Genomic DNA, 12246 nt, shown 5'->3' with positions numbered 1-12246 from the left:
ATGTTTTGTTTTAGGTTATATCTTAAAATTTATTTTTTTTTGTATATTTATATGCTAAATGTTTATATAATATTTTTTAAAAATGTTGTTATTTATTTTAAAATTTCTGTATGTAGGACATATTGATTTTTATTTTTTTAATCATCTTGGTATATCTTTTAAAATTGATGATAGATTTATTTAGTTTTTGAATATTGATGTTGGTATTTGTACAATATGATTAAAATCATTGTTGCTATTCTTGTCTGCATTTATCTATCGCTCATGCAATTATCTTTTACGTCATACATTGTCGTTCAATCATACTGCATTTGCTTTAAAAATTATGATTCATTAAAGCATAAAAATCATTTTATTTCGGAAATTTTCAAAATACTTGGTGCTCACGATTCTCGAAAGAGTTGTGCCCTAACTTATTGGGCTTTGATTCTTCTCGATGAATTTAGATAATCAAGTGTTCAATTTATTAAAACCATTCAATTTTAAAACCAAGCATTTAGGATTTCAAAATGTCGGGTCCTAACTCACTGGATGTGACATTCTGTTATCCCGATGTTAAAATAAAGGAAATATTCGATATTTAGGAATTTTGGTGAAATCGAGCCCTAACTTACTGGGATTTGATTTTCTCATTTGACCCAAATAATCGGATATCCTTCTCAAAATGCATAGGTTTTAAATATCAAAAGATAAACTTATTTTTGAGGATTTGAAATGTTGTACTTTAACTTACTGAGTGTGGCAATTTATCTCCTCGAAATAAGTGAGTCTTACCATCCAATTCATTTTATTCGAATTTTCTTTTTAAAGGATTGTATTCTAAAATCTTTTCAAAACTTCGACATTAAGAAATTAAACAATCAATTCGGTACCAATTTTGGGCATCACGAGGGTGCTAACCCTTCCTCGTGCGTAATCGACTCCCGAACCTATTTTCTCAAAAATTCGCAGACCTGAAATTATTTTCAAGGTGATCCGATCACACCACAATAAAAGATCGGTGGCGACTCTCCATCTTATTTTCAAAGTCGATTCCTGTTTTCATTTTTAAAATCTAAAAATGGTTTCGACACATGGCTACAATGGCGGGTGGCGCATAAATCTGTTTTGTAATCAACTTTTGTATTTAATGTTATAGTCTGTATTGTTCCATTTTTAAAAAGAGAATTTACCCTTATCATTGAAGTGTACGCCAAGCTTTCTTGAATTGCAGATTATGATCTCTTTTACACGTAATCACCAATGATGGTAGCGGATGATTAATTGGCTGACTTTTATGACGCCCTATTGTTTTCTACTTTAAATATGCATTACCAATTTAGAGAGAAGAAAAATGGTTTGTTATTAAAAGGGGAAATCTTCAAAATTGTTTTCTCAAGGATTTAAGTAATGCCAAATAACCTGAGTTTATCAATAATGCCCCGGTCCATTAGGTGGCTTGATTGGTTGTTTAGTATACACCATGTCATCCCGGCGGCTAAGAGGTGTTACACCTTTTTTATAGGCTAAGATTAGAGGTCTAATCATACTAAAATATCTCTGGTATAATCAAAGTTGGATTGGGAAAAATAACTCTGATGAAAGTCTAATACGCAATTGTTTTAATTTGGGAAATCATCGCGTTGTGGCGACGTCGTAGGCTTCCTTATCGTGACGTCATCCCTGCTTTGGTTCTGTTTCGTCTTCGCGTCATTGCAACATCGCGTGATTTCACATCGCGATGTCACCTCTGTTTTGACTCTGATTTATTCGAAAATGCAAAATACACTCCACAATTTCTTTATCATTATAATGCTTATGCATACTTGACAATGGATGATGCATACAATAAGCTTGAAGATCTCCCAACAAGAGAAGAGTTCGATAGGTTGAAACAAATTTTTAAGTTCTTGAAACCCTTTTATAAGATTGCTATTTTATTTTCAAGAGCAAATTATCTCACTACCAATTTGTATTTTGACATGTGTATCAAATTAAGTCGAATCTTATGAAAGAAATTAAAAGCCTAGATAGCTTTTTGCAAAATATGGCTCTAGCAATGATTTGGATAAATATCAAGATAAATATCGTCTAGTTTTGACTTTGGGGATTATACTTGATCCACTCTTCGAGTTAAATTTATAAGATTTTGTTTGAAAAAGTACAAATGATTTTGAAATAAAAATAAAAAGTATTTTTGATGAATTGAAAAAGATTGATAAGAAGTATGAAAATGCAAGAGCTTCATACAAGATGGAAATCTTAAAGTGTTGTTTTTTTATTTCTTTAGTATATTATATCGATTTATTTGAATGGCTTATTGGATATCTCATTTGGTTTAAGTTCAATTTTGTGTTAACGTTTTATTTATTTTTTTAGTTCAATTATTGTAATGCCATGAATCTGATATTTTATTTTGAGGACTACAATTCTATTTAATATTCTTAGCTGGATATTCTGAACTTATGTCAATGGCAAGAGATACTTGAAGTGTTTTTATTACCATTTATTGCTTCATGATCAACATTTATCATGGAAGGTAGAGTTTTGAACAAGTGGAGAGGTTATCTTTTATGTAAAATGTTGGAAGTTTTGACAACCACTGGTATTCGGTAAATTTGATAATTAGCCATATAATGGTTGTTATTTGCTTTACATTATTGTTAAATGGTAAGGAAGAAGGAGAAAGATTGAGAGTAGTGGAGAGATGGCTGTGGGTGGGGATTTACTGTAGTCAAATTCATCTACATGAGGATTTGATTAGAGTGCGTATGATGGAAAGGTCCAAGGCCCAAGCTTTTAACATATGGGTTCCTGGAGTAATTAAAATTTAAGGATTGAAAATTACATACATCCGCCGCCTATCACTTCTGCTTTTGTATTGGATACAACTATGTCGAAATTTACATAAGCTTTGTCTCAAATCCGAAATGTTTGGTCTCAGTAAAGATTAAAAAAAGGTAAACCTAAAAATGAAAAACCAAACCAGTATCAGTAACAACCACAGCTGTATTTCAACCTTTTTCTTTTCCCATGCCATGGTATTTGGATTGAGGACCCTTTGTTATGCTATGAAACATCACCTAAAGGGGAGAAAGTTCCATCTTTTGACCTGCTGTCTATTGTATGCCTCATTATCAGTTGAATGCTCCTCAAATCTAAAACTCAAGTAAACACACACACCCACACGCAACCATTGATAACCTGGGGTTTTAATAGACAGGGTTTGCATTATCATCACAAAATTATGACTGCCTCAGATGGCCAAGAGAGAGGGCGAGAAATTTCAAGAAGGAACTCATTCTGTTCAGTCTGAAAGCATCTCTTCCAACTCAGGTTCATCAGAGATGACTGCATCATAATCCGAACCTGTTCCATTATAATGGAGCTTCTCTTGAGGCCAAACTTGATTCTCATCATCGTCCAGATCAGGCCATCTTGGTTCATCATTATCATCATAATCATTCTGATCATCACTTACTATAACCTCTTTTTTTCGTGATGAATCATCCAATTTCCCATTTTTCTTGCCTCTTGAATATGTAGTTGCCTTTTCCCTGGCTTCTGAATCTTCACATATACAAGCGGATGGATTCTCGTGAAACTCACCCCTTCCTGGCCTGACCTCCTTTGGTTCCCCCATAAAGCCTCTCTGGAATGTACGAACTCTAGAGGCAAATGCTTCCCATGTCATGTTGCTTCTGCTCAAGAATAACCGATATAGTTTTTTAGCATTTGGACGAATAGTAGGCTTATGTCCAAAATATTTCCTGCAATAACACAAACAATGAGAAAAGTTGGCCAGCATTTACAGTTATGGAACAGAGAGACTGGAAGCAGGCTTGTTTACCTTCGTCCAGCTAATATCCTAGCCATGTTACCATTGTTGTTGGTGACAAACACATCACTCTCATCACAAACAATAAAGTCAAGTGCAGCCATTCGAGAAGAGAATGAGGAAAATGGTGCTAATTCTTCCTTTGTGGCAATGGTATCTTTGGAATAGAAGTTCGGGAAGAGTGATTTTAAGGGTCTCAAAGTTTCCTCCCCTCCATACACTTCACCAGAAGCCACATAGATATGAACGTCACTGCCATATCCTAGAGCTCTCAGCATCAAACCAACTTCCTCTGGGGTAAGTGGGCACTTTCCTTGCCTCCTTTGCTTATCAGGATTGTTTTTCTGCAAGCCAATAAACAGATCCATACAGCATTTGCATCAGATAAGGGATTGGAGCTGAATGATGCGAGTCACAAACAATACAAATTGGATAATTTAAAAGAACTGCAGTGTCTGTTCTCACAATAGCAGTCACTTCAAGAATTCCCTCTGCATCTCTCTCCCTCTCTTGTTCTTTATAAAATCCTCACCCACTTGAACCTTTTATAATGTTTACAATTAATATGTCATGCAAATAGAAAGAACTGCATGCCCCCCCCCCCTCTTCCATTGATGGGAGTACACAACAGTATTTATAAACTGAAAAATGATGAAGGGTGATCATAACATTGAAATACTAAACTTACTTTCCAAATTGCAAGTTCTTTGCCTGTAAAAAATAAGAATCAGGATGCATTAAACTACTAAGAGTATGAAACTTGAGCCTTACATGTAAAGTTTTCCACCTCTTTCGTATTGCACCTAGTTCATTCCTTTCCTTTTCACCTCCACCATAATCACATCCTGAGAATGCAAGCATATCAGGCTCAAACCTGTAACAAAAACATTTTGCTGCATCAATAATCTTATACCTGCCTTTTATTATTGAATAGAAAAGATAACAACGCATTCATTCATTGCCTAATGTGGACACATCTATAATGATGGTTGAAGGCATATCTTTAAAACATGCAAGACATTTTCATTGTACCATCAGATATTTGACCTTCCAGCAAATGGCCATGCTGCCACTTACAGACTATAAAGGAATTGGAGGGTTGTGTATAGTTAGTTGTATTATTCATTTTTGTAACTGTATCATGCAAGCAGCAGTTTCAAACCTAAAGTATGAAGTCCAGGGATGCTTGTGCGCACAGCTATTAAGCATGATAGATATACAGGTATAAAGATACATGCCTCAAGTGCAAAGCAATATAACGCTTGCTCCTCATCCTCATTCGATGAACAAGTGTTTTCCCCATTTCTAGAATAGGGTCAGCAAACTTCAGAGCATGGTAGTTAACTCGGCATCTTAGCTTCTGCAAATCTGTATCCAATTTGTTTGCAAGTCTGTAATCAAACTTGTTGAGCTGAACTGCATGCTTCGCATAACAAGACAAGTGCCATTAGTGAAACCAACATATATTAGATAGCTCTAAAAGACAAAAATAATATCAACTCCCCTGAATTTTATCGTTAGATAGAGAGAGTGACATCATGGTTGAAACAAAAACATGTTGAGACTTACAATGAAACAAATGTCAACAGAAATATAAAAGCCATCCAATAAAGGGACCAGAGATATGAGTTCAAAATTTCAAAAAGTCTTCCAATAAAACTTATTAGCATTCTGAAAGTTGTGTATGCTGATTCTCTAAACACTTTCTGCTTCCAGTAATAATAAGACTACTTATAAAGGATCTAAAAGCTCAAGCTGATTTCCCACCATAGCTTCATGGTTATTCCCATTAAGGAAAGGTTTGTCATTATGAGTGCAAGGTTTCCATGCATCACCAATTTTTAGCCTTTTAGCTACCACTCTTAATTACTCTCAGATTTATAGCACATAGAAAGATAAGACTATTTGATGCAGGAGCTTAAAATTAAAAATAAATAATATATTTGTATTATTTCAGCTTATTTTATTTAGTTTAAAGTATTAGATATGATTTTTTGACAGCTAGGACTATTATTACTTGAGGGTTAAGTCTAGGATAATTAAACTTTATTTGCAAGGAAGAGTAGAAACTTTGTTAGCAAGTAAGTCTCCTATAAATATGCTGTAATAGAATTGACAGCAGCAGACTTTTATTACTATTTCCTACAAGTTAATAAAGAAACCAAGAGGTTTTCTATAACCCTAAGTTTTCTAGAGTTCCATCTTCTTTCCGATTCGTTTCTTCAGCCCTAATTCTTTTCTATTGTTGCTGTTTTCTTCCCCGATCCACATCAATTTGGTAATCAGAGCCTAATTAGATTCTAGGGTTTATATTAGGGTTTGTTATTAAGCCATAGTTGTATGCATTAGTAGTCGAGGAAGACAAAATCAGTGTCAAGAAACAGAATTGGCTCCGCTATGACGTGCGACTGAAGAATTTTCGCGTGCAGTTTATGCTTGGCTGGGACAGGAACAAAAGGGAACCTTGATGGAGATTCCTAAAGGTGCCCGCAACCAGTTTGAAATACCGGAAGGTAGTCTCACTGATAAATTTGATTTTGGTGATGAAGAAAACGTCTTTCATGATGCTGGACCGCAAACCTTGTTGTACGAGGTGGATAGAATGAGTGGTTGATGCATGCCCTTCAAGTAAACAAGGGTGGAATCAACGTTGAAGTTGCTGATTCTCTTTGCAAGATGCATGTAGAAGAGAAAGATAATGATATGTTAGAACTGATTTATGATGAATATCCTGAAGAAATTGAAGCAACTAATGTTCATATGGTTCATGGAGAGTCTTTGGTTGTTCATACAATCATAGACACATCTTTAGAAGAAGGGGAGGATTGGAGGCAAGTTGAAAATCTCTTGGATATCTCAAGGGAAACTATGCCGGGTGTTAATTCTGAAATAAAAAAAGCTGATTCAGTTTCTACAATTAAAACAGATTCTTCCGAGAGAGAATCCAATGTTGAACTCAAGAAAAAGCAAGAAAACTTGAAGGCAAGTAACAGTGTAAAGGTCATGCAGCCTTTTAGAGTAAAATTACTTGCACTTGATGTGAAAGCTAAGTTTGCAAAAGATGTTACTGAAAATCTGGTTCCAATTATCTTGGGTGAAATAGGCGTTGCTAAAATAGGAGAGTCTTCATGAAAGAGGTACGAATGAGGATTTTTTGTTGATAATTTCACATGACTGTTTTCCTTGGCATCCAGACAACAAATATTTGTTTGAACCTCTTGGTCTAGCACATTTTTTCTCCGAGACAACTTTTAAGACTCTAGATGACCTTTATGAGTGGTTAGTAACGCCAAACACATTTAGGCGGATCATGAGTGAGGTAAGTAGACAACTTAAGCATTACAAAACAGCATCCAGCTGCTGTAATAGCTACCTTAAATGCAGAACTAACTATTCTGAACGTGCACAATCATGAGAACTCCATTAATTTCAGTGGAACATCAATCAGCTATGGTGCTAATGCTATTTCACTTGAAAAGTCAGTTTTAGCTGGGCAGACTAATATCTTGATATCGGCTAAGACTTCAGGGACTGCTTTGCTTGATGAAAGGTCATTGTTGGTGTGCATAGGTCGCACAATTCCAACTGGTTGCAGATTTCAAATCAGCTTAACACTGCCAATTAGACTGGGGAAAGTGCCTCCACTGTTACGCTGGCTTGATCATAATAAAAGCAAATTTTCATTCAATTTTTTGCCTTCCATTTCTGTTACACTGATTACACAGCCTAATCAGCTAAAGAAGGCGCTTCAATCAATTGATTCCAATAATGTGAAGGAGAATGCCCTTTTCAAGGAGTATGTAGCTATCAGTAAAAATGCATCTGATGCACAGCTGTTAGTAACACAGAATCAACATTCCAATGGAATTCATTTTGATGAGTCTGGAGGTTTCTTCAATGTAAAAATATTGAGTCAAGCTAATGATCTTGCTAAAAGTAATGGATCATATTTCGAGAGATCAAGTGTAACTAGTGTTGAAAGCAACTCATATGGACATGGGAGGTCCGAGAAATCAAGTGTTGAAAGCAAGCCATTTGGACATGGAAGGTCTAATTCAAATGGTGTCAAAAAACAACAAGGCAATGACACCTTAAAACATCAGACTATACACAGGCTTCTTTTTTCTCTCATCATTGCATTCATATCATGTGCTCTTAGTGCATTATCAGATAAATCATCCATCCTCTCTTACGCTACCTCTTTTACAATAGAATCACAAGAAATCGTGATTAGCAGTACGTGTGATCAACTGTTTGTACTTTCTTAACAGTTTTTGCACAATATGTCTGAGTCTACATTTCCTTGCAATGCAAGAAAGAGAGCAGTTATTTTTTCTGCTTGGATTCATGGAGGAAAAAATCTTATGGAAGGGGGAATTAATGTGACTGCAGATTTGCAATGTGGTGATGCTTTCCATTTAGTTCAGTAGTTCTGGTGCACTTCTTGTTTTCCCATGCTTACAAGATGAAGGTGTGGGTGAAACTGCTAAGTTGAGAAGATTAAAACGTAGAGCTGAGGATACTGAATTCTATGATGTGGATATGGCTAAGAAACTAAAATCCATCACGCAAAGGTGAATTTATTTCACGACGAGAAAAGGATTTTCTTAGTATCATGGTGTCCGTATATAGCACAAGATTTCCCACATCCAATGCTTTAGAATTGTTCAAAGATGAGGAGACATACAATCTTGAGCTTTTGAATGATGAAAGTGTAACTAGTTTGGATCAGATGAAGGAAACGCTTGAGTTTAGAAAGAATGTCAGCATAGCATCGAAGTTTGGCAAGTCACCTTGGGAAGCTATGGCTAGTTACACTGAGCATCTGTTGTCAAAACTTTCTGATGAAGGACAAGGCAGCCACTTTCATCCTGAGTTGGACAAGGCTGTTTGCACCGAAATTCGGAAGGTTGGTGATCAAGGTTTGAGCATAGAAGATGTTTATAGTCTTGTCAGAATGCCAGGAGAAAAGGCACCTGAAATTATCATTCTTGCACTTCAAGAATTTGTAAGAGATCAGATAGTTTACTATTCTGTAATGGTTAAAGCTGCCAATAACCTTGACCAGGAAATCTAGGAATGAAGTTGCATGGGCATACAAAGTTAAGAGAAGGAAAACATAAAAACCAAAATCATGCTTTAATTATTACCTGTGGAGAAGCTTTTCAAACTGTTGATATGACCCAGGATAATTACATGAAGGAGAGACTGGAAAAAGCTGATCGAGAAAATTATGCTGAAGTGGTGAAAGTTCTCTTACCGGAGTCAAGTTTTCCAAGCCAGGGAGAATGGCGCAGGAGCTTAAAATTAAAAAATAAATAAATATATTTTATTATTTCAGCTTATTTTATTTAGTTTAAAGTATTAGATATGTTTTTTTGACAGTTGGGATTATTATTACTTGCGGGTTAAGTCTAGGATTATTAATTAAACTTTATTAAGGAAGAGTAGAAACTTTATTAGCAAGTATGTCTCCTATAAATATGTTGTAATAGAATTGACTGCAGCAGACTTTTATTATTATTTCCTTGAAGTTAATAAAGAAACCTAGGGGTTTTCTATAACCCTAAGCTTTCTAGAGTTCCATCTTCTTTCCAATTTGTTTGTTCAGCCCTAATTCTTTTCTATTGTTGCTGTTTTCTTCCCCAATCCACATCACTATTACTCAATAATTCTTCAAAATCCTATCCAGCTCCAGGAACCAGCAAACCAACTTCTGCTTACAAGTATGGTTGATTTCAGAAACATATTTGCTAATTTTTCTCCATAAGGAAGGAAAAGATAGAAAGAGTAGAGGCAGCTATACAATCACAAGAAAATAAAAAGTAAAAGTAAATAAAGAAATCCAAAAGCAGCTCCTGACCAGTTAAGGATTACACATATAAATTGACCATTAAAAATATAGAGAATAGGAACTTACATGCCTTTTCAAAATAACTGGCAATACACGATTTTGGTAACATCTTTCACTACATTTCCTTGGAACACGCATGGTGTACGGAGTCCAACTCTTCCCTCCCCTTTTAGGCAGCTGCTTTATAATTTTAACATCTTTTGACAAAGATGATATGAACCAATCAACATCAAAGATCTCTGAGAAGTTACTGGACAAGAGAAAGCAGAAATTGTCACATAACATATTGACAACTGAATTCATGCAGAACTTCTTCCATTTAATATGGATGGCTAAATGATATTAGGACTTCAAATGGCTAAATATCTTTCATTACATTACACACCTTGCATCCTTCCAAAAGGATTTTTGGTCCAGCTTTGGGACAACAAGAGTAGCATTCAAAATGCGAGCAGCAACAACAGCATCTGTAATCTGCCACATGCATTACTAGTAAGCTTGACCATAAAATGGCATCAATAGAGCAATAAAACAACGATCCAATCCTTGTGGTCATAAGACATTGATGGTAAGTCAGTAACAGAAAGTTCAAACTAGGGATCTAAAGGACCAATAGCTTTAAGCATGTCAGTAGATCACTAGAGTTTCCATCAGACAGAAGCAGATGAAAGCAATGCCCCGTGCTTGTTACAGCTTTTGATTGATTTGCAGCGCATCACATTATTTTCTGTTTAAACAGTTTAGTTTCCAATTAAGCAATCCTTCAAGCAGACACTTCACTATACAATTTCGTTCCATATTTATATCCACTTACAATTACAACTAAACTACTATATTTCCACTCGGACCAATCAAGAGAACGCATTTTTAAGTTCTGCCATTGCAGGCTCTGCGAGGATTTAGCAAGAGAAACATGAATTTTACTTGCTGGCTTTGCAGCTTCTCGTGCTAATTAACACATTGAACCCAAAATTAAGGCAGTAAAATGCTAAAAGACATCATCCTTGCAGATAAAATAACTGTATTGAGAAGTAGCTATCACAATTACCCCGGTTCTTTGTTGGTTCAAGCCTCCACTAGTGGCAATAGCCAAATATCGAGTGGGACGTGAAACAGCTTCAGCTTCTGCAATACAATAAACGCATTAATGCTTTTTCTGTTGCATTAAGTGTATCTGCAATTTCATAACTGTTCAAAGCAGTATAAAAACCCTAAATCATTACAATCCTTTTATCATTATCGTTAGAAGACTTGACGTTTCCCAAATCCATTATCAAAGGAACCTAAAGTTTCTACATAAAAATGTACAATTAATCAGTTAAATTAGAGAAAAAATGATTACACGCACTTGCAAATTTGGCGCTGACATTACTGCATCCATAAAAGAATTTAGCATTTCTCGAACTCCATATATCACGATCTAATTTTCCTCCGCTACTCTGATTCTCGGAAACAACATTAGATTAAATCAACGGTAGGTATCCAATGCAATCTAAATCAAAACGCATAATCACTAAAATTATAAATAATAATACAAGAAAAGAATGAAGCCTAACTGGAACATGGAAAACTGAATCTCCACTGGTAACAGGATCCTCAACGACTGCGTTAAACTACACAAAGGGAAAAAAGATGAAGTTATGTGTAAACAAAAACCAGATATAAATTCAACGCGAATTAAAACCTAGGAGAGAGAGAGAAAGAGAGTAGGAAATACAGAGTTGTGGTGATGGCGAAGGTGAAAGTGCTGCGATTCGTTTGGAGAAGGAGCGAGAAAGGAAAGGAAAGCGAAGAGGATAAGAAGAACACCGGAAATGGAGGATATGAACTTAACAAGAGAGCGGAAGCGGTTGTAGGAAAGGTTTCGCCGCCGTGGCAAGGCCATTGCAATGATTCAGGTGACGCCGGTTTTCACTCTCTTCCAAGCAAGAAGTAAAAGTGGAGAGAGTGAGAAAGTGATTGATCTCTCTCTGCTACGACTCCGCCATAACTTGAAGCTTATTAATAGTAACAAAGTATTCCCATTGGCCCCGATAAGGACAAAATGAAATGAGAAGTACAAAAAGTATGAACAAAAACCACCACAAAAACCACCTCGAGACGAAACGAATAACAGGTGGGGTGAGTGCGGTGGTGATCTGGCTTTTGCCCAGTTTCATTTTAAAAAAAGAAAAAGAAAAAAGAATACGAGTGTTTTACTATCACTATTCACTGCCAGTAGAAAGTCCTATGACACCCTCAAAAATGAGGTGAAAACTGAAAAAATAAAAAGATTTAAGTAACAGAAGCTTAGTAATTCTGTCTCTCAAAAAGGCAAAAAAAATAGTAATTACAAATCATTATTTTTCTAAATAGAAACAAATAACGAAGTATGTTTTATACTTTTTAAAAAATAAATTACTTATATTATTTTGGGCAATTTACAAAAAAAAAAGTTTTTTTTTGAAAAATTACCGAAATGGGCCCATTATTTAATTATTTACCGGAATGATCCATTTTCTGTCAAATCGTGTTCACTTCAATGCGATGTCAAGGGACGCGCCAGCAAATCGCGGCCACGTCAGCGCACTATGCT

At 35.6% G+C, this 12246-nt stretch overlaps 1 protein-coding gene across 1 annotated transcript; it reads right to left on the bottom strand.

Moving 5' to 3' along the window:
• Positions 1-2751: 2751 nt before the first annotated feature.
• LOC107922097 (O-fucosyltransferase 16) lies at positions 2752-11821 on the bottom strand. The gene is made up of 10 exons (XM_016851936.2): positions 11389-11821; positions 11228-11284; positions 11020-11110; positions 10720-10796; positions 10057-10145; positions 9738-9921; positions 5056-5240; positions 4589-4691; positions 3830-4161; positions 2752-3749 (listed from the first exon to the last, which is right to left on the bottom strand). Exons 1-10 carry the CDS (start codon positions 11554-11556, stop codon positions 3287-3289), a joined length of 1749 nt encoding a protein of 582 aa, XP_016707425.2. The 5' UTR covers positions 11557-11821; the 3' UTR covers positions 2752-3286.
• Positions 11822-12246: the final 425 nt, after the last annotated feature.

Source organism: Gossypium hirsutum, chromosome D01 (assembly GCF_007990345.1).
Source record: "Gossypium hirsutum isolate 1008001.06 chromosome D01, Gossypium_hirsutum_v2.1, whole genome shotgun sequence".
Taxonomy (NCBI): Eukaryota; Viridiplantae; Streptophyta; class Magnoliopsida; order Malvales; family Malvaceae; genus Gossypium; species Gossypium hirsutum.
The sequence above is the reverse complement of the archived record's forward strand: the minus strand, read 5'-3'. Positions and strand labels throughout refer to the sequence as shown.

Bases quoted from the DNA above. Each gene is read 5' to 3' on its own strand.
- LOC107922097 (XM_016851936.2), bottom strand. From the start codon at position 11,556: ATGGCCTTGCCACGGCGGCGAAACCTTTCCTACAACCGCTTCCGCTCT. The intron at 10,146-10,719 runs GTAATTGTGATA...TGCATGTGGCAG, and splicing joins TGAACCAACAAAGAACCGGG to ATTACAGATGCTGTTGTTGC. The intron at 3,750-3,829 runs GTAAACAAGCCT...GTGTTATTGCAG, and splicing joins AGGATATTAGCTGGACGAAG to GAAATATTTTGGACATAAGC.